Source organism: Pseudomyrmex gracilis, unplaced genomic scaffold, assembly GCF_002006095.1.
Source record: "Pseudomyrmex gracilis isolate BER0280 unplaced genomic scaffold, ASM200609v1 scaffold_9, whole genome shotgun sequence".
Classification (NCBI taxonomy): domain Eukaryota; kingdom Metazoa; phylum Arthropoda; class Insecta; order Hymenoptera; family Formicidae; genus Pseudomyrmex; species Pseudomyrmex gracilis.
The window spans coordinates 1,526,508-1,546,838 of NW_018020593.1; the positions used below are offsets into that span (position 1 = coordinate 1,526,508).

Below are 20,331 nucleotides of genomic sequence, written 5' to 3' on the forward strand. Positions count from 1 at the left end.
TTTTCTTTGTTACCTTTCCCTTGTGTAGTTAATATTATCGCTATCGCACAAGCGTGTCTTTTATATGCACTTTCGCTACATTCTTTTCAATTGTGGTAACCCTAGATGTATATCTCCCAATTTTTATCAAGCATTGTGTATTAGAATAGGAGGTGGGGATCGATAGATTTGAGTGATTAACAAACATATGGGTTACACATAATTAATCTCGGTATTCTTGTTGCAAAATTTAATTTTCGACAACAACCGCAATGTATCGAGCGCGAGAGAAAACAAGAGTGAGTAATGACATTATCTAGTATTTCATCAATCTTCACTTTTTCCAATTATTTCCATGTTGTGCGAGGCCACCAGTATGTCGTCCTCGTAAACTGCGATTAAAACCAGTACTTTTCCTTGCCTTGTATAATAGACGAAGAGGTCAACACTTGTGGGAATTGTGCACAAGTTCGTTCCGCAGTTCCTTATCTAGTCTCGCGTACTAACAAACGCCTGATGTAGTCCGTACATGGCTTTTCTTGAGAGACAAGACCCTATTGTCGGGTTGAGGTTTGTCAATCATCTTGGCTGTGGTAGAAACCTATTTTTTGTTTCACATTGAACAATTAGCTCTAACGTCCTCCTCGGTCTTATCTAAATGATTTTGTTTTATTCACTGGCCTTGTTATCCATCCAATATTGTGTTACTGCGCGAAAGATACATATATTAACAATGAACGCTATTTTTGTTCTGTTGACGATTGAGCTCTGCGTTAATGAGTATCGCGTGGCAGCGCGATAGCAAACGCGGTTGACTTTTATATATGTATGTACGTGCTACAATGCATATTAGATACGCATGCAATCATGTTTCTTGCGATTACTTAACGCCGCTGGTCAGCGTGAATAACGAGCATGTAATAATTGTCTATCGTACGTGTTTATGAAATATAAGTATGCGAGGGATATTAATATAAAAGAGAACGACCGTGTACACTTGAAAATATTTTCGAGCACCTAAACGAATCTATGAATTCTCACTCAAATTTTACGCACACGTATATAAGACTGGTCTTCTACAAGTGCAAGTGAGTTTTAAACACTCAGTTTTCCTCGTTTATTTAATAATATCCAATTAGGCATCTATCGTAGAATTATAGCATTGTTACCTGAATTTTCGCGATGTTCTTCTCACGTAGATAAAATTCAATGGGTTTTTTTTACATGTATATTAAAATAAGATTGTGCAAACAAACAAAATGAACTTTTTTATCGACTTAATAAGTTATGTGAGTTTTTCATGTTTCTACGTGCTTTGTTATTATCGTACGTCTATATACGTGGGGCTTGGAATTTTGTCGCCCAACTTGTCAAAACAGAATGTACATATTAATATAATATAATAATATATACACTTGCGAGCACACGCAGTGTTGTATATACGTACAGTAGAGCACGGATAATTGTAGTTCACGATTCAAGACCTTATCGCTTATTTGTGGAAGAGAAAAGAGAGAACCACTTATAAGAATAATTAATCTTTTTACTGCGACATCGAGACAGCTATAAGAGAGGCAGCTACAAGATCGGGCGTGACAAAAATCGAGCAAGTGTTGCTCGATTTAATTAGTTTAATGAGTTTATTGTTAAAGTAATAATTTACCTGTTTATTGCGATAGACAGATGGTTTATTTCTTTCTTTGATCGAAAAAAAGATCGAAATGACACGTGGACATTTTATCAGTGCTTTATTGTATGTTTATTACTATATACAGGATGTCTGAACAATTTTGATACAGCTGAAGTGTGAAGAGAGATTGGGTAATCTCAACAGAAAAGTCATTTAACGTTTTACACAATTTGCAATATTTGTTGTGTTATTATATAATATGAGAGATATAATTTGCAAATAATATATTGCAAATTTTGCAAAATAATAAGTGATTTTTCTGCTCAGATTGACCCAATCTTCACACTTTGACCGTGCCAAAATGTTTTTAGATATCCTGTATATTGTAAACAATGTTGTTAACGTGATTTTAATGTCATATTTATTACAAAAAGTGAAATTGTTAGGCAGTAAAAGCCGCTCTAGCTATGACTATTATGTAAGTGCAATGTCAGAAGTGTAAAAGGTAGTTTTGTCTTGTCGTTGTCAGAGAGAGTCTTATCGATAGAAGGGGCTTTAATTAACATGTCAGTTATTTGCCAGTAAGAATCTGCATTTTTTTTAATGCAGAATTTCGCCGCCGAAAGAAGAACCGGGATATCTGACGTAATGAAACTTACATTGCATAATATCAAGATCGCGAGTAGAAATAAATTGTCTTTTAACGTCACGTCAATCTCTCACAGTCTCATATAGTACAAAGGACAAAGCTAATACTGTCTGTGTATACTTTTCATTTTCTTTACTTTTTCTCTTGAGTTGTCGCCGTGCTGTCGTTAGTTTGTGATCAGTGTTATGAAAATATTTTCTATTGTGATAATATTTTGGAGCATGAGGAAAGACTACTATTAATTGTGTGCGTTTGAAAATATTTTTGTAATAATTGCAAACACGAAAATTTAAACCGGGCATTATAGTCTATTAAGAATTTATTAGTTGTCAAAAAACGAAAAGATTATCCTTTCTTTTACATTTTCTTCAATAAATAAATCATTTACACATATGAGTTTTTATAATATAATAATATATGTACATATACACATATATATATATATGAGAAGAAAATATATTAAAAAATACAAATACTTCTCTGTGATTGAGCCGTGTACGTACAAGATATTCTTGCAACAAAAAAATCGAGAAACTAAAAAGAGATCCCTCTAAACTATATAAATAAATTTAAGACAACTAAGGGAATAACACACAATAAAAATTATCGCATACTTGATATCTATGTAAAATATTGAGATGTGAACGGATATCAGTGCAACACAGACAGACAGCTCTACGGTTCATTATATGCTAAGATAAAAGTTCATATACACCACTGTGTAAATATCTACATTATATTTTATATACTCTGCTCTAATAATTGCACACATAAATAATTTTTTTTTCATAGGAAAACTGAAAGCGAAATAACCGAGTATAATTACATAGATTCTGGTACGTCTTTATACGTACCAGAATTTGTGTTCCGCACTTGATACATATATTTATATATACGTATTATATATGTATATATATATATATATACATATTATATATATATATTTATATGTGAAATGCGGAATGTAACGCATATTGATGACATCTGCTTTTTCTACAAGGGTAAAACTAGAAATCCGAGTTGTTTTGTAAAAATCACGAGACAAACAAATATCTTGTAATTTTCTCAGATTATATACTTATACTACGTTACGTCAAAAGTCAAAAGTGTACTTTTCTACCTATTTATCTTGATTTGCGACCAAGTCATATCGAGTCAGGATACATACATGCAAAATTGTATAAACTTCGATTCACTTGCTTGATAGTAAAAAAAAACCTCATTTTAATATTATATTCCGAATATCACTATTATATTAATCATTCTCTCTTTCTTCTATATTAACGAGAGAGGACACTTTTAATTCTCTCATGACGACGGATATCGTGTAGAACACATTGCGTGCGTAATAAGAGAATCGTGTTCTTCACAAAATAATATACAACTTAGCATAGACAAGAAGAAGCAAAAGAAATAGTTTATACTTACGTCTTATATAAGGGGTTGCTCACATATATGTTATATAAATAATATTCTCATTATTTTGATCTTCTGAAAAACTGGGACGATTGCATGTGAATTGAACACGCGTACGTGAATTGCTTCTCGATCGAGTCCAAGCCGGCCAATAACTGTATAAATGTCGCAAATGTGTCGCAACAAGATCATGTTTGTAGAGAATATTTCTAATATAGTAGTTTCGGTGTTTGTTTGTTATCTATTCAGCAACTTTGTGTGAATTCCAATAATGCTATGTACTGCATTACGTACAGAACGCTGAATGTGATCTGTGTTTCAAAAACAATCTGGTAAAGAAATCCACCGCCAAAATATTTTATGATTTTGTCAGCCTCGAAGTAGTTTCTATTCTACGTATTTTTCAATGCACAGAAATATAATTTTTTGCAATATATCATACATAAACGAAACAAATATGTAAGTTAGAAAATGAAACATATCTCTTGAAGCATTTAAGAATCAAGATTTTAGCAGATCGATTATTACACGATACAGATTTAATGACGTTGAATTAATTATCGTATTTTATAGAAACTGCTTTTTACCATATTTAATATTATAAGGTATTACAAGTTAAAAACGGCTATAAGTATTTTAATTTTCTTCAATTGGAGGTGGATGGTACTTGCCAAGAAACTGCAAAGAAAATGTCTATCGGAGAGACGGACACGCGTACATTGTTAATCGTTGCAGAAAAAAAATCTTTTAAAGAGTTATGAAACTGCTTTACAGCTCGGTGGGGAATAACGTATATTTTTGTCTGGCACATGAATTATATTGATATATGACGCGGAGTGCATACGATAACCGGCGAAATCTGTGAAAATTAAAGAGAACGATCTTTCCGGATAAAGTTTTTGACGAACAATAAAAAATTTAATGATTCGACGCATTATCTGCATAAAACTTCGTCTACTTATCACTAAATATTAATCTATACACGAAAATATACGCAGGCAAATATAAAGAAAGAAAAACAGAAAAACTTTGTATTTGTAACTAATGAAAAAGAATATATATGTATATATATATATATAATGGACAAAAATTATGTATATGTACACATATATATATATATATTGTGTCAAGACTGAAAACTACGTGTAGAAGGTGAAACATTTTTGTAAATAAATATTGCCTGAAAGAAATATATATATATATGTAATAATAAATTATGTAATTATTGTGTAAAGTCAATCGTTTTTTCATTTTTCTTCTCTTATTTTCATTCTCTCTCTCCATTATTATCTACTTCATAATACTGAAAAGAACATATTGTAGCCACACAATGCTACCGTCAATAGTTTTTTTTATTAGGATTCATAAAATTAATTTTAACATATTTTGTAAAATAATTGTGGAACCAATTACGAGTTACAAACGTAAAGTCTTGAAAATCTTGTCACATGGATACAATTTGTGTTCGACAGTAACATGAGAAAATAACAGAAAAGTCACCGCCTTACGAGGTGGTTTTTTCAATGAAAGGCACACGTGTAAATGTTTTTTTTTTCTTTTTGCGAACCGCAACAGATAAAGAGTTTCCGAAAATGAGTAATTCACTGCAATTTATCTTTCAGGTTTTATTCAATAATACCGCGTATAATCGAGTCATGTGTGAGATTCGCACTTATCTACCATGCACCAATTTCTAAAACAATCCTAAAGCACAACGTATTAGAGCTCGTATTGTCAGAAAGACATCTGTGTAAATTGACAAGACTCTCGCGTGTTTTGTGCAGGAAGTACGAGATCGCGAGATTTCACACCTACTAAAATGCTAGTCGTGGTTTCAATCCTCTAATATCGAAGTATCATCGACAATATACACAATTTTTGACAATTTTATCACTTTATTGACGCGCAATAAATTATTAAAAAACAAATTGCAACTGCAATTAAAATTTAACTGTTTCGGTCGTTAGCTTTGCGTTCGATATTAGAAGTTCGAGACCAGTGCAATTTGTTTCGCATGCAAGACATGCTCTGCACACGCAATGTCCTGACGAAAGGCAGTGTGGAACAGCGAACATAATAAAAACAAATACAGTGATAAATATTGATCGATGATAATATTACTGATGTATATCTCTTTTTTTTTCACTCTTCCTTTCTTTCGTCATCTGCGTGTTTATACGAAAATACATGACACTTGCAAACCTGGAATATTTCGCAAGCATGGTAAAAAGTTGTCGCGATTGCGCAATAAACATGTTCAAATACAGGGAGAGGCCAATGTGCGTTTTGTTTTTTTTGTTTTTTTTGTTTTTTTTTCGATACAATGCGACGTCTTTCTCAACGTCAGAAATTCAATCGGAGTACAAATTTTCTATAGTTATCACGGCACACAACGGAACTTGACGATCGGTGATTCTACCACAAAGAAAGATAGAAAAATAGACGAATCTTCAGCGACGGCAACTTCAGCGCACCGCAGAAATATCGCCATCCTTCAACAGTGAGAACAATACAGTCGGAAATTTGTATTCTAGACTATTCGTTGCTACGAATTGAAGAATGTTATCGTCATATTTTTTTTTTTTTTTTTTTTTTTCAAGCAATATCCGCGCCAAATGTTAAACGTCAATTTTACATCGTATATATGCTACTGATTTTCACTTTTCGTCAAACTTCATGAATGATTCAACGCTATTGTCGTTCTCTTCTTCTACGTGTTCGCTAAGCGGATTATTTTGGTCGTAAAATCGAGATTTTTATATAGGAATAAGTCTGTTCTCGTTATCGATCATTAAATATGCGTATATCAACGAGCTACACCGTACGTTCTATTAGGATTTCGAAAGAACGAAGTCTAGTCTCGAAAGGCATTCTTTTTTTTTTTTATATCTTTCACTAGGAAATCTTGATGTTAACCGTCTAATTGCCAAACTGTTTCTCGGAAACTTAAGAATTCATCAATTTTTCAATTTTATATATATTCATTTGTGTGTGTGTTCGTGTGTGATGACTAATTGTTTTTGATGTGATATAAATTTATGAAACAGTTTAGCTGAAATAGTCGTATACATATTATAACATATATTGATACATTTTTTATTATTGTAAAAATCAATATATATATATATATATGTATATATATTTTACTCAATTAATGTAGCATAAAAAATAAGAATATTTAATTTATATGAAACGTGATATTTTCATTTAGGAACATTGGCGGTTAAACGGTTAAAATAATTTACAACATTCGATCTGTTTTTCAAACTGTGAATTAAATAAATGTTCGCGTTTGAAAAAAACAGATCAATTCCCAGCTACTGTCAAAGCGTCCGCATATTTGTCTACTCAGTCGATTTTTTCACTACTACTTCAGTGATAGAAACGTTCCAGCAATGAACATAAAAAAAAAAAAAAATGTTCGTCACACTGATAAAAAGATTGTTTTTGTCACAACAAATTAAAATTAGTTTTATTATTCAAAAAACCTCTTTCTTTCTTTGCTTTTTCTGTTTCACATACAATATTATGTGGAATAAAAGTCACATGCACGTAATAGAAAAGCAATAGCAAGAGACAAATAGACAAAAAAAAAATAAATCAGTAACAAAGAATTGAGAGCCTGTGTCGTTACGTTTTCCAAAATAAAAACGCTTGGTACATATTGATATACATATGTTCAGTTATACATATATAAATTAGATGTTTGATTCGCGTTTATTAGTTTATATCTACAACTAGCGGGCTGTATATACAGGGGACACAACGAGGGGAATTGGAGATTCATTCATTTTCTTTCGCAGCCGTTTGTCACCGAGAGCACTTTATTCAATGTAGATGTCCTCTATCGGAAAAGCAGTTTCGATGAATTTCGTATAGAATCGATGAAAAGCGCGTCTGAAAGAAGAGAATAAAAAAAACAAAAAAACAAAAATTAGATTCTTGAGTTTTTACTCGTGATCCGCGATAAATTAACAATATGAAGTAGTTTATAGTCAAGTAACACAATAAAAGAAGTCTCACCCGACAGCTTCGGCAACGGGTCTCGTGGATTCCTGACCGATAAACACGTGACAAGCGAACCTTTGCAGAGTTGGGTGCTTCGTGATAAAGCCAAGGTAGCGATGGTCACGAGGGTGAAACGCGCAAAATGACACATTCTTCAGCGAGTAGAAATAGTCGTGACAAGGACCCTGACTTTTCTGTAAAATTGCATTTGAAAACTATACGTGGTGAAAAAAAATTCGAAAATTGTTGGTTTTGTTAAAAAAAAATTTTTTTATTCAAAAGAAATAATAAATTGATCGCCAAGAAATAAATTTACCCGTGGTTTACTTCTGTCAACCATTCGGAGACCCTGATCGGACACTTCCAGAATGCAGCTCTGCGAAATGGGAGGATCCTGCGTGGAGTTGCGAAGGATTCTCCGCACAGCTTGGCAAACTACTCCCGTGCCTTTGTGCGCGTGAGTTTCTACCGAACCTAGATAACCGAGAAGATATCTCTCCCTCTTGACTTTAGGCGCGGTGGGATCGAAGTCACTGTAGTCCATGTCGACCGCGTAAGCCGACGGAAAGATACCTTGCCTACCCGTCCTCAAATTCACACCTGGTCGTGAAGAATAAAACGTATTCTATCGATATTTTTTTATTTTAAAAATAATACAACACCGTCACTATTTTTATCTTCAATTATCTCGCACTTTTGAACAAAATTGATATTATCCCAAAAACAAAGATGTAGGTTTGAAAAAATATTATAAAGTGCAAAAAAGATCAAACTTTCTGGAAGTTTTTGTGTTTTTGCACTCTTTTGAACATTCGTTTGCATTTGAAACCGGATATATCGGTTCAACATTATATTAACCATTACTGTACGAACTGAATGAATCATAAATGATTATTATTATTTTTGAAATTGATATATCCGACGCACCTTCGCACCAGAGGTCGTCGGCTTCCTTTTGCACGTATATGGGGTCTCCGATTTCAAGATCAATTTCGTCGTGATGTCGCGGTATGAACTTGTGGAGACCTCGATGGGTAGCCTCGAGCAGCTCCAGCTGAGTGAACGGCACGCCTCCGCTTCCTTGAAAAAGCCGTAAGTCATTATAATCTCCTTTCACTCAGTTCCGATTCGTTGAAACATAACGATCGGTTTATATCGTTCTCTATTCTACCTGGTGTGCTACTGGGTGACACCGAGTCTGTGTTCTGCAAAGTATTGCACGACGGTATGGGCGACACGCTCTTCGGACCGTTTTCCGGTGAATGAGCGGTAGAATGGCCGCTGTCGGTGGCCATCCTCTCGCTGTCGGGGGAACTGTCCTCGTGGCGGAGTCTGGGGTGACACTTCCTTAGAACAAGATGGGGCCGAGTCGAAGTCGAGCCGGTGGCTGCGCTCAACTCGTCCGCCAGCGAGGACGACGTTTGCATAGACGTCTGGCACATGGGCAGAGCTGAAATGATCCCGACAAAGTTATCTCTTCAATTTCGATTCAAGTGTGAACTCTGATAAGATACTTCTTTATCGAAACACACACAGATTCGCGCGCGTCTATATTTGCACACAAATGTCACTATTTTATTAATTAGTATTTAATAAATATAAGTTGCGTCCTAATTCGCGAAACGATCGATTTGTTGTGACTGCGAATAAGAGATATCGCTCAGCGACGTGTGCTTCTTATAGAACCGATGTGATACGCGAGTGCACATCTGGATTTTCTTTCATTGCGGTCGGTTTCTTGGTCGTCATTGATACATGACGCATTGTGACAACAGGCGAAAGTGATACAGCCTATCGCGCAGAACGCAATTAATAATGATGTATAGTTTTGCTTACATTTCTTTTTCGGAATTTCTGGCAATCTCCGGCGCTTGCGCTCGCCGCTTCCAGGTCGATTGGCCGGCACGTGCTCCGGCGTAGGCCAAGAGCTCAAACTGGAACAAGAGTCGCCGACGTCGCTGACGACGCTGTCCCGGCCCCCGTTACCGGAGGTGCCGCCCCCGCCCGGTCCTGGTCCACCGTCGCCTACCGATCGACCCCTGCTGCTCAGTCCACCGAACAAGCTAATGTCATCCAAGGGTAGTCGATAGTGAGCTAATCTATCTCGTCCATCGTGCTTCTTTTTGATTCTTTGGAAAATCGGAATCTATCGTTTCTTTATTGAGACGGCACGGGCGCGAAACTCGTTACTCATCGTTACTAAGCACTTCAATCGCGTCAATTAAGAGTCAGTTAAGTTGCGAAATTATTAAAAAAATTTTAGTTACATTAGTTTTCGCGACGTTATGTTACTAGAAACGTAGAATATATGAAAATTAACACATATACATGCGTAATGTGCAATTTATATTCTTCGCCGTACAACGGTGTGCGCTTGTTTGTTTTAACGCGAGTTTCAAGGCGAGGAGATCAATTATTCAACATTTTTTTTAAAAAAAAATGTTTGTTCAAACTTTTTTAATATTCCATCCGCGGCATATTTCAGAATGAACATTTTTCTCAATAATTGCCTCGCGGAGGCAAGATGGAATATGGGACGTCGAATCACAAAAGAGTTAATGACGCGAAAATAGATAAGGAAGAGACACGGGAAACCCACGCGCCACTTCGGACATTCCCGGGGAAAAATAATAACTTCAAGATATAAAGATCCTTTCGAAAAGAATTGTTTGCGCATCCGCGTGCAACACAGTTTCTAACCGCCGCAGCGACCAGCCGTTTGATTAATAATGATATGAGACAGCGTCGCTGCACATTACGAATTTTGTCGGAAAATATTTCTGGAAGCCCGAGAGTATTTATTTTTATTTATTTTCAACAAGGTCGCCGATATGAATGTTGTCACAGTGCTTGCACACAGTGGATCACTATGTACGGGAGTAAACTATCGCGTGCACTGCCGATGTTGCAGATTGAAATATTAAAATTGCATCTGGAGAGAGAGAGAGAAGCGTAATACAAACATGATATGGACCAAATAATAAAGTTCAAAAAAAATATACAAAATTTTGATACAGATAGAAAATATTTTGCGTGAGGAGGAAATTCGTTATCGCAAAAACAATTGACTGACAATTTTGACATATTGTCGAAACGCTTTCAAGTCAATTATTATCCGATAAAAAAAAACCAAATATTAAAACATTACTCGAAGAAAATCAAATTTATTGCAAGCACCAAAAAGAAGTACATACACAATTTATGATAGCACGTGAGCGAACACTTACGATGTTACCAACCTGAAGTCGCTGTCGGCTATGATCGAACAGTGATGATCCAATTCTTCGCTGTCATCGGGGGTGGTGTGTCCGCTTTGGTTGTTGTGTCGATGAATGACAACAACCTCCTCGTCTTCGGAGTCGCCGACGACGGCCTCGCAAGTTCTGCCGACCTCTCCATCGCTTCCTTGCGAGGACGTCGGCGAATCGTCGATTGTCACATCGTGCACGAGCCTGTCACGCAAAGTGTTAAAACCACGTGAAAGTGACTTTCACATTGCAAAACAACAATTCGAACAAACGATAAATACAGAAAAATAAAATGTCTCGAAGTGTCAATATAACGCAGACCGAAAATTAGATCAAAAATAGTCGCAGCCACGGGACTATATCGACGCGTATCGACGTTTCTCTTATTTTTACAGAAGCTTCGGACAATGACTCACGCGGTGTGTGCGGAATATATAAAAGGTCACTTTCTAGTTGAGACCTTATATATTTATCGATAAATATTGTATTTATAAAATTTTATCGAGGAAGCTTTAACATTTGTTTTTTTATCATGTATTTATCATTTATTATTGTTTTGAAAGAAAAATAAAATAATATCAATTATAAATTTATTTTTCACACTCTCTTGAACTTAACGCAAGATAACACATGTGACTGTGCAAACAATACGTTTGGTATTCCAATGGTTATGAAATCGATCATATATATATATATATATAGTTATACAATTATATCACGCACGTATCGGTCTCTCATTGCTGTACAACAGATATCTCTCTAAATAGGATCATCGGTTGTTTACGGCATCAACCAGGAATCTCTCTGTGTGTAGATATGTGTGTACGAAAGCCATAGATCATATATCCATCAAAGTTGTCTATACGCGTGTCGCGTTGCAGTATCACGCCGCACTTGTATCCTTGTGTCACTTACTCTGTGCTCCAGGATCAATAATTTTAAAGACACGATACCGATGTGACTTGGCAATTTTTCTTTGTGACTTTTGGCCCGCCGTGTGTGGCAACCAGTACAAATCATATGTTTAAAAGTAACATTTCCGAGAGTCACACAAAATAAATATCAAATTTATCTTTGCATTTCGCACGTTAGTGTGAAATAAAAACTTTTTAAAAACAGAGAGATTTTTTTTCTCAAGAAACGTTAAATTGTCAATAATAAATAATATTACATAGAAAATATATTAATTTTAATTAATAATTAAAATATATATTAAAAATATATCTTAACGCGCGTTGTTTGTCAAAAGCATTGATTATAAATAAATTTGAGACACTCTGTTTCTATTTTTTTTTAAAGAATTGATTAAAAATTCGCGTAGAAAAAAGAAACGGAATGGTTTTAAGAAATGACAGAAATGACCACAATTTATCGATAACTGGGCGTAATTGATATCTCTCATACTGATATCTGTCAGCCGTGCTCATTAACTTTCGATCCCAAATGTGTGGTCCACTATCTACAACCCACATTAATGCTCTGTACATTGTTTTTTGCCGAGTCTACGTCTTGTGATAAATGATTTGATTATCACACTTTATTTCAGTTTTTATTAGCGCGGTCTTCTCGCGCGAACAAGTCTCGTCTGGATCAACTTCTCCTTTTATAATTCTCGGCCGCCGCCTGTGTCGTTGCGGGCAATGTCACAGTCGTGTCTCCTTATCGTTATCATCGTGTCATCTGTTCGTGGCAAGGTTTTTGTTCGTCAGAAAGTTTACTCACGTGTAGTTGGAGAGCGGCGCTTTCAGATGCTGGGGCAGTCTTTCGAAGTAGTGACGAAACTCTTCGAACTCGCTGTCGGCCATCGCCGCCACAAAGTGAGCACGTTAAAACGGAACACACAGGGGTCGGTCCCGAGGACGGCCGTGACGGCCCGGAGGAGAGAGCTGCTCGTCAACCCCCCAGGAAACACACGTACGGGGTGAGAAGATGTCGCTGACGTCGTCGTCGACGTCGCCTCGCGCGAACGCAAAGCAACCCCTATTGATTCTTGCGTGGGGAACGTCGTGCGCCTGCTCGCTCGTGCGAGGGCGGACGAGAGTTGGTTTTCGACCAGAAGAGAAGGAAAGAGAGACAAAGTGAAAGAAGAAGTTGCGTTCTAAGGGTGAATGTTTGACTGCGAATTCTCGTCCCGTATTTAGCGCCGAACTCAGCGGCCGCGATGTTTATGGTCACCGTGTAGCCGCCAAAGAACTTTTGATTTTTAACAACCCTAAACTGTTGTACAAAAAACAAAACTTTTATTGCAAAATATTTTTGAGTTTTATAAAAAAAAGATCATTTTTATCACTTTCAATTACTTAAATTGTTAAGAAAATGACATATTTTATAAAAATTCTTAAATTAAAAAATTTATTAAAAAATATCGCTTTTGTAAATTCCCTTGAAAGCAACTTACTCTGAGAAAATATGACTGTCGCGCGATTTTGTACATACCCGGAAATGTGGGTCAGAAGTCTTCGTTCGAACGTTTCTGGATCTAACACGCTGCCGGTCGATATAAACTGCACAATAAAATATTTATCAGTAGGGCACATATACTTTCGAGAGTTTACAGTCGTATTTCCCGGAGTGGTTGGGAGAATTCGCAACTCACGAATAAAGAATTCCGGAGAGGAGGTTAAATATTTCACAGCCGTCCTGCAATCGATCTCTTTTGCACTCGCACACTCGTGCCGGAGGATCACAAAGATTCGTCTCTTTTTCTGATGCTGATTCAGTTCAAAATTATTTTTATCCTGCAAGATTTTATCACGTGTAACAAATTTGTGAAACTATTGTGAACTACTCAATGTAACACGACAAACTTTTTTCACGCGCAAAATCGATTTTCCTTTTTCTTGCGTCAATTAATATTAATCTTTTTCATAATTTTGTGACAATTTTGAAACAATTATTGTAACTAGTTTTTATTATTTATATTTTGCAAATATCTCTTTGTTTAATTTTGCCAATTACGTAGAAACATGTTTTGGTGCCAGAATAACGTGATTCTGTATTCTTCACTATCTGCTTCTTTTGTATTGTCGGTCGCATTTTTCTCATTCGTGCTGAAAGGATGCTTACAAAGGATCTTCCCGTTTACCAATGAGTGGCCATTGTTTTCCTCGAGAAGACTTTTTGCGCAGCTCAATCGCATTTCGATCGATTAGAACATTTCAGACGAGACCACAAAGTTCCGACTAGGAACACGTCTCGTGAAAGCGAAGCGCAACAGGCGACGTCAAAAGGTGAAACACGTCTGATAAAACATAAGATAAATATAGAAAGTGTATATATAAAAATTTAATATTTTATAAATATAAATAAAGATCGCGTGTAGAAAAAGAAAACTAGAATTTTTCTTACGCGCGGAATAAAATATATACACTGTTTTAATTTAAAGCAAGTTTTATAATTTGCAAAAATTATTTTAAAAAATTTAATGCACCAGCGCACATAAAAGTTTCGACGCTTGCGGCGTCAATCAAAGACGTTTTTATTGCGCGACGATAAAGAGTTTTATCAGTGTAACCTCGAACGCACAAAAAATCCGACGACACGAGAATTCGAGTACATATCGACTCTGCGTCTGACCTAGTGGCCTTTGTAGCGGGGGTTGCAGAAGACAAAAGCTAAATTCGTGAACTTTCCATCCTATTCCCTTTTGATCTCACAAAGTCGCTTTCTTGACATATCGCGCGCCGCGGAAACTACTGCGCTCTCTCTCTCGCGTATCGCACCTGTCATTTCGGCACACGAAGAGATAAATCTCACCCTTCCAATGCGAGCAACGCACATTACATTAAATTATTTGAGGTTGTGTAATAAAAATTACACAAATTATTTTTCACACATCTCGATATCTGCCACCACATTGACTGTGAGGAAACCCTGTTGAAATTTTTATTCGGTTCGGATGAAGTTAAATAGTGAATCTTCGTTTCAGAAATATCTCGCAAGATCAATCGCTTCCAACCGTATTTCGACGAGGTAGGGGTATTTGTTAGAGATCGAGCGATATATTCTCAATCTTACTTAATGCCGGTGAAAAACACTCGGGTATAATTTAGCGAGGGTAAGAATTGCGCCGCAGCACCAGCTGATAGAGGTAAGTGATGGACACCGGTAATGTGCTGCATCTACTTGCCAACGGGGAACGGTGGGAGAGACTCTTGGAGCTTTTATTAAAAAGGTGTCTTTGTTTCGAGGAATGGAGAACGAGAAATCGCCGCCTCGTCGAAGAAGCTTCTTTCTTTAAAATAGGGTGTCGCTTCTTCCGGTGACTGCGTCCTCAGTTTGTTCAATACGTTTGATTGCGTGTACCGTAGTGTGCATAAATTGAAATTCTAAAACTAGGTTACACATAATTACAAAGAGTTTACGGAATATCCAAATAAATTTACAAATAAAAAGTTACGATAAAAACACATGTGATTCTAAAATTATCATAAGGACAGGCGACATTGCGTATTTCTTGCACTACAAAATATTTTTTTTTTTCTTTTATGCAAAGAAAAGGAAACGTGTCATTGTTTTTTATTCGCAAAAAACGCATGAACAGCGTTTTCTCTCGTTTATTGAAGATCGCGCAATTCTTGGGTGCAAGTTTCGTTAATACCGATTCCTCGCCCCGCCGGTTCTCCACTGACGTCATTCACGGGAAATACATTCAGGAATCGTTCGCTAAATGAGGGGGATGAGAGCCAACACTCGTTTTCAATCCCATGAGAAGTTTTATCCGACCAATGGGAATCGACGGTGATGCTACGCGCCACCCAATCGCAGCAGGATTGCCGTAGAGAACGAGGATGCGAACGGGGGAGACCGAGTCTTTAAGAGGATCTGTTAAAGGATGGTACCCGACACACTGTTGCCTCAAAGACAAGCAACAGTCAATCCATCTCCGACTCGTTCGACACTTCGCGTCGCACAAAATATTGCGAAAAAAATTCTACCGATCGAATTGTCGAAATATCCCTCGTTAATACACACTTCTCGCTACTTTTAAATTTATTTCATTTTTTCGTTCGCGAATTTGTTTCTCATCGCGATAATCGTCATGAGTGGATCGGGAAAGAGTCTTCTCGGAGTGTGGTTGTACAGAAGAGGCAAGAACTGGGCTGTCAAAGAAGGAAGTCCGCTGCACAAACCGTGCGATGTATGTTACGTTTTTCATCGACTGTCAAAAACAACTTGGTGATTTCAATTGCAGTTCGCAGATAAAAAAATTCAAATCTGCAAGCTTCGCAAACAAAGTTTATATAGATTATCTTCAATTTTTTATTAATTAATTTTGATCACTTCGTTTAAATCATAGACGTATAATATATAGACTGCGCGTTTGGCTGAAAAGATGTCTTTACGGTTGACAAAGACAACATACTTTGAACAACTCTCTCTATCTCTCTCTCTCTCTCTCTTTCTGTCTATCAATGTCTGTGGTGGGATCAGGGCCTACTATTTCATACCTATTTCATGCCTAATCTGCCATCACCTTTTAATCTCTTTCATTCCTCTTCATCCCCAATTTTCCACCACTATTCTATCAATCAGCGAAGACTTCTTTTTCTTCCACTATTTTGCTAGACAAAGATGAGACTACTGATCAACACCAGCTGTCTTTCTTAACGTTGAGAACATTTTCTTAACATGGCAAAGGCAGGGAACGCGCAGTCTATATATTATACGTCTATATAGTTTACATCAACAACAAGTCGAGTCTAATAATAAAAGCGACATTATTGTTAACTAAATAAAACACCTGGGATACGTATCTTGATAAGTAGATCTCTATACGCAGTGGTTTCCTTCGTTTATGCAGATCGCATTGGAAGAGAGCAATCAAGCCAGTGACAACAAGAATTCTGTAATATTCTCCTTGAAGAATCAAGTCGGTGGCTTGGCACGAGCGCTTCAGGTGTTTCAGGTATCCGTCTCTCTATTCTTGTTTCCGATGTATGTACGTTCGCTAAATATTTCTTTTTCCTCAAATGGTGTTTCTAATTTGCAAATTGTGGATCGAATTGGCACTGTTGCTATCATTTGAATTAATGTGTCGTATAAATTCTGAAAATTTACAACTAATGAAATCGGTCAAATTTCGCATATTGTACCAGATGAAAAGACATTTGTAAAAAATTCATGTGAGTTGTAGCGATAGATGTGCACGTACTCGATTTCTAAACAATAATAACGGCACATGATCAATTAGCTAAATCGAAAAGCCTTGTGTCCGGAACAGTCAATCGGATTTAACGCTCCAAAGACTCTTTCGTTACTTAGTTCGGCGATACAATAAGTAGACTCGAAAGAAATGTTGCTTTCAATCAATAATTAAAGTAAATAATAACGTGTGTTATTTTTTTTAAACTTTGGACATTATTGCGGCTCCGTCAAAACACCATTGAAGCGCTTTACACAACTTTCTTTGTTGCGTTAAGGATTTAGGCATAAACGTCGTGCACATCGAATCGAGAAAATCCTTACGTCGAGGTTCCGAGTACGATATCCTCGTGGATGTCGAGTGCGACTCGAAGAGGATGGAACAGCTGATGAAGATGCTGAGTCGCGAAGTAGCGGCTATCAATCTCGCTCATTACGAGAAAATCGGTAGCATACCGCGCGCACCTTCGCTCTCGGCTACGGCAAGTTTCGGTGAGTTTGTCGCGAACGGTCTCATCCGACGCGTTATTTTAACTTATTTCGAGACGCGAAATATGAATCTCGGATTAACGCTTATAGAGACGTTATTTTTCTGAAAGAAAAAGAGAAATTTGAAAGTCCGATCAGACAGAACAGAAGAAGATTTTACAGATTTCAGTGAAGTGGACATGCCGTGGTTCCCGCGAAAGATATCGGATCTCGATCGAGCGCAAAAGGTTCTCATGTACGGCTCGGAATTGGACGCGGATCATCCCGTATGTTTGTGCAATTGTATTATTATTGTGTCTTATGTCTTGTTTGTGCTCGCACAAGTTGTTTCTAAACCCTATTCCGACAGGGCTTCAAAGATCCAGTATATCGCAAACGTCGCGAAGAGTTTGCCGATATAGCCAACAATTACAGGCAGTGAGTAAAGTAACGCTTCCAAAATGTGTCCTTCCAATTGTAAGCGCAACGTTGTTTTTTTTTTAGTGGCCAACCGATACCAAGAGTGCAATACACACCGGAGGAAATCAAAACGTGGTACGTAAACAATTCTGTAGAAAAAAAATTTTTTTAATATAAAACATTGCAAAATCGATCTTTGCGTCTATAAATATGGCGTCAAAAATCGCAATTTCGCAATAAATTGTAATCTTGCTTTGCTTAATTCTGTGCAATAACATGCGGTTTTTATTTAAAATAAAAATTTCTGCCGTTTGTTAAAAATAAAACGCAAGAAGAATCGCGAATTAACTGACGTCATCAATCGTTAAAACCCGGTGACTCTTTCTTGTTAAACTTGCGAACCAAACTTGCGAAAACGTGTTTTCCAGTACATAAAGGTACTTTAGTCATATACTTGTCTCTTTTCTCTCTCCAATTCGCGAAACGGGAAAATTCTCTCTCTCTCTTTCTTCCTCCTCGCGTTGTGTACACTTTCATAGCATACGAATCGAAATAAGATTGGCTCACGTTGAATGCACGCCTTAATTGCGTCAATTTGATTTATCTTCGACGCGAGAAGTGCTCCTGAAGCGACTCGGCTAATGCAATCTCTTCGGTTCGAATGCAACGAAACAAACATCGCGACTTCGACAAACTTAATCAAGACGCGAGCTTTTGGACGGAATCAAACACACGAACGATTCGATAAATGATCGCCAACTTGTTGTCGAACAACATTTAGTTAAAACATTATCTCTATAAAAAAAAAAAAAATACATCGAAACACATCAGCGTTGAGTGAGATAATATCAATAAAATATATATAATATATTGCAACATTATTTTGTGCGTAGTCAGTTTGGTTGCGACACTTTTTTCAGGGGAACCGTGTTTCGTGAGCTTCATCAACTTTATCAAAAGCACGCGTGCAAAGAATATTTGGAAAATTGGTCGAAGTTGGTCAAGTATTGCGGATACAGGTATTGTAAATTTACTTCAGATACGCGATATTTCACAAATAAAAATTGACAAATTTTACTAAATACACAGATAAATATTAATTTGTAAACGATACGCTTTATACAACGGCATATATTTTTGATATTTTGTTATTAATTACCCGGTAAAAAAATCTTCCATGTATAAAATTGTATGGACATATTCGGTATATACATTTGCATAATTAGATATAATAAGTTTAATTTGTATCATATAAGTATATATGATTATATATCAAAAATTTTTTTAAAATATAGCAAAAATATAGTTTTATATACTTTTTTTGTATCTAACATGATACTAATAGAGTTATTTTGTAATTTGATATGGAATATCTCTGAAGCCATTCTCTTAAAAAAAGAAATTTTCCGTGTATAAAATTGTACGGACATATTCGGCATATAAATTTGCATAATTAGATATAATTATTTTAATTTGTGTATATAAGTATATATGAAAAATTTTTTACCGGGTATAGAGAAGACAACATACCACAACTGCAAGATGTTGACGCTTTCCTTAAGCGTGAGTATAATATCGTTACGTACCAAACTATCTTATCGTTTGCCGCGATTAATTTAACTTGACACCTGCAGGAACGACGGGATTTCAACTTCGTCCAGTCGCGGGTTACCTCTCGCCGCGGGATTTTCTCTCCGGACTCGCTTTTCGAGTGTTCCATTGCACTCAGTACATTCGACATTCTTCCGATCCATTTTACACGCCGGAACCGTGAGCACAATTTGTTTTAAATCACAGTGCGTGATGCTGCAAAACGCACTGCTAAGACAAAATTTTTCTGTGTGTGTATTTGGTTCTCTTTTTTCATTTCATCTCATCTTATAACGATACTCTACGACTCGCAGAGATTGTTGCCACGAACTTCTGGGACATATGCCGCTTCTCGCCAATCCGAGCTTTGCGCAATTCTCTCAGGAACTTGGTCTGGCTTCTCTCGGCGCATTGGACGAGGACATAGACAAATTGGCGACTGTAAGCCTCGAAAATAGAAACGCTTTAGAACTGTCGCGCGCGAGCGTGACTTTTCTCCTTATTTTCAGCTGTATTTCTTCACTGTGGAATTTGGATTGTGCAAACAAGACGGCACGTATCGCGTCTACGGGGCTGGCCTGCTGTCATCGGTGGCGGAATTGCGGCACGCGGTGTCCGCGCCCGAGAAGACCATGCGTTTCGAGCCGGAAATCACGTGCAAACAAGAATGCATCATCACCGCGTTCCAGAACGCGTATTACTACACGGACAGTATAGAGGAAGCAAAGGAAAAAATGCGGTAATATTATTTGTCAATTTTCCTGCTTTTTTTTTTTTTT

At 36.8% G+C, this 20,331-nt stretch overlaps 2 protein-coding genes across 6 annotated transcripts in view; one reads left to right on the top strand and one right to left on the bottom strand.

Moving 5' to 3' along the window:
• Positions 1–6,802: 6,802 nt before the first annotated feature.
• On the bottom strand, positions 6,803–12,828 carry LOC109861610 (JNK-interacting protein 1). Of its 5 annotated transcripts, none has more exons than XM_020441354.1 (8): positions 12,653–12,828; positions 10,922–11,134; positions 9,519–9,724; positions 8,854–9,132; positions 8,610–8,762; positions 7,999–8,282; positions 7,698–7,876; positions 6,803–7,571 (listed from the first exon to the last, which is right to left on the bottom strand). In XM_020441354.1, exons 1-8 carry the CDS (start codon positions 12,733–12,735, stop codon positions 7,499–7,501), a joined length of 1,470 nt encoding a protein of 489 aa, XP_020296943.1. In that variant the 5' UTR covers positions 12,736–12,828; the 3' UTR covers positions 6,803–7,498. The 5 variants fall into 5 exon arrangements, with proteins under 5 accessions (XP_020296943.1, XP_020296933.1, XP_020296920.1 ...); XM_020441344.1 differs by having other exon boundaries at positions 9,519–9,745; XM_020441331.1 differs by having other exon boundaries at positions 9,519–9,811.
• A 2,970-nt stretch (positions 12,829–15,798) lies between these two features.
• LOC109861523 (tryptophan 5-hydroxylase 1) overlaps positions 15,799–20,331 on the top strand; it is a 5,471-nt gene continuing 938 nt past the window's right edge. Inside the window, exons 1-11 of the mRNA XM_020441209.1 lie at positions 15,799–16,070; positions 16,734–16,838; positions 17,353–17,566; positions 17,726–17,829; positions 17,913–17,980; positions 18,047–18,097; positions 18,883–18,981; positions 19,479–19,525; positions 19,597–19,732; positions 19,867–19,993; positions 20,062–20,291. Coding sequence (XP_020296798.1) covers positions 15,972–16,070; positions 16,734–16,838; positions 17,353–17,566; positions 17,726–17,829; positions 17,913–17,980; positions 18,047–18,097; positions 18,883–18,981; positions 19,479–19,525; positions 19,597–19,732; positions 19,867–19,993; positions 20,062–20,291 — 1,280 coding nt within the window. The 5' untranslated portion in view covers positions 15,799–15,971. The remainder of the gene's footprint in view (positions 16,071–16,733; positions 16,839–17,352; positions 17,567–17,725; positions 17,830–17,912; positions 17,981–18,046; positions 18,098–18,882; positions 18,982–19,478; positions 19,526–19,596; positions 19,733–19,866; positions 19,994–20,061; positions 20,292–20,331) is intronic.

Bases quoted from the DNA above. Each gene is read 5' to 3' on its own strand.
- LOC109861610 (XM_020441331.1), bottom strand. From the start codon at position 12,735: ATGGCCGACAGCGAGTTCGAAGAGTTTCGTCACTACTTCGAAAGACTG. The intron at 9,812-10,921 runs GTTGGTAACATC...GATTTTCCAAAG, and splicing joins ATAGCCGACAGCGACTTCAG to AATCAAAAAGAAGCACGATG. The intron at 7,877-7,998 runs GTAAATTTATTT...GCAATTTTACAG, and splicing joins TTGACAGAAGTAAACCACGG to AAAAGTCAGGGTCCTTGTCA.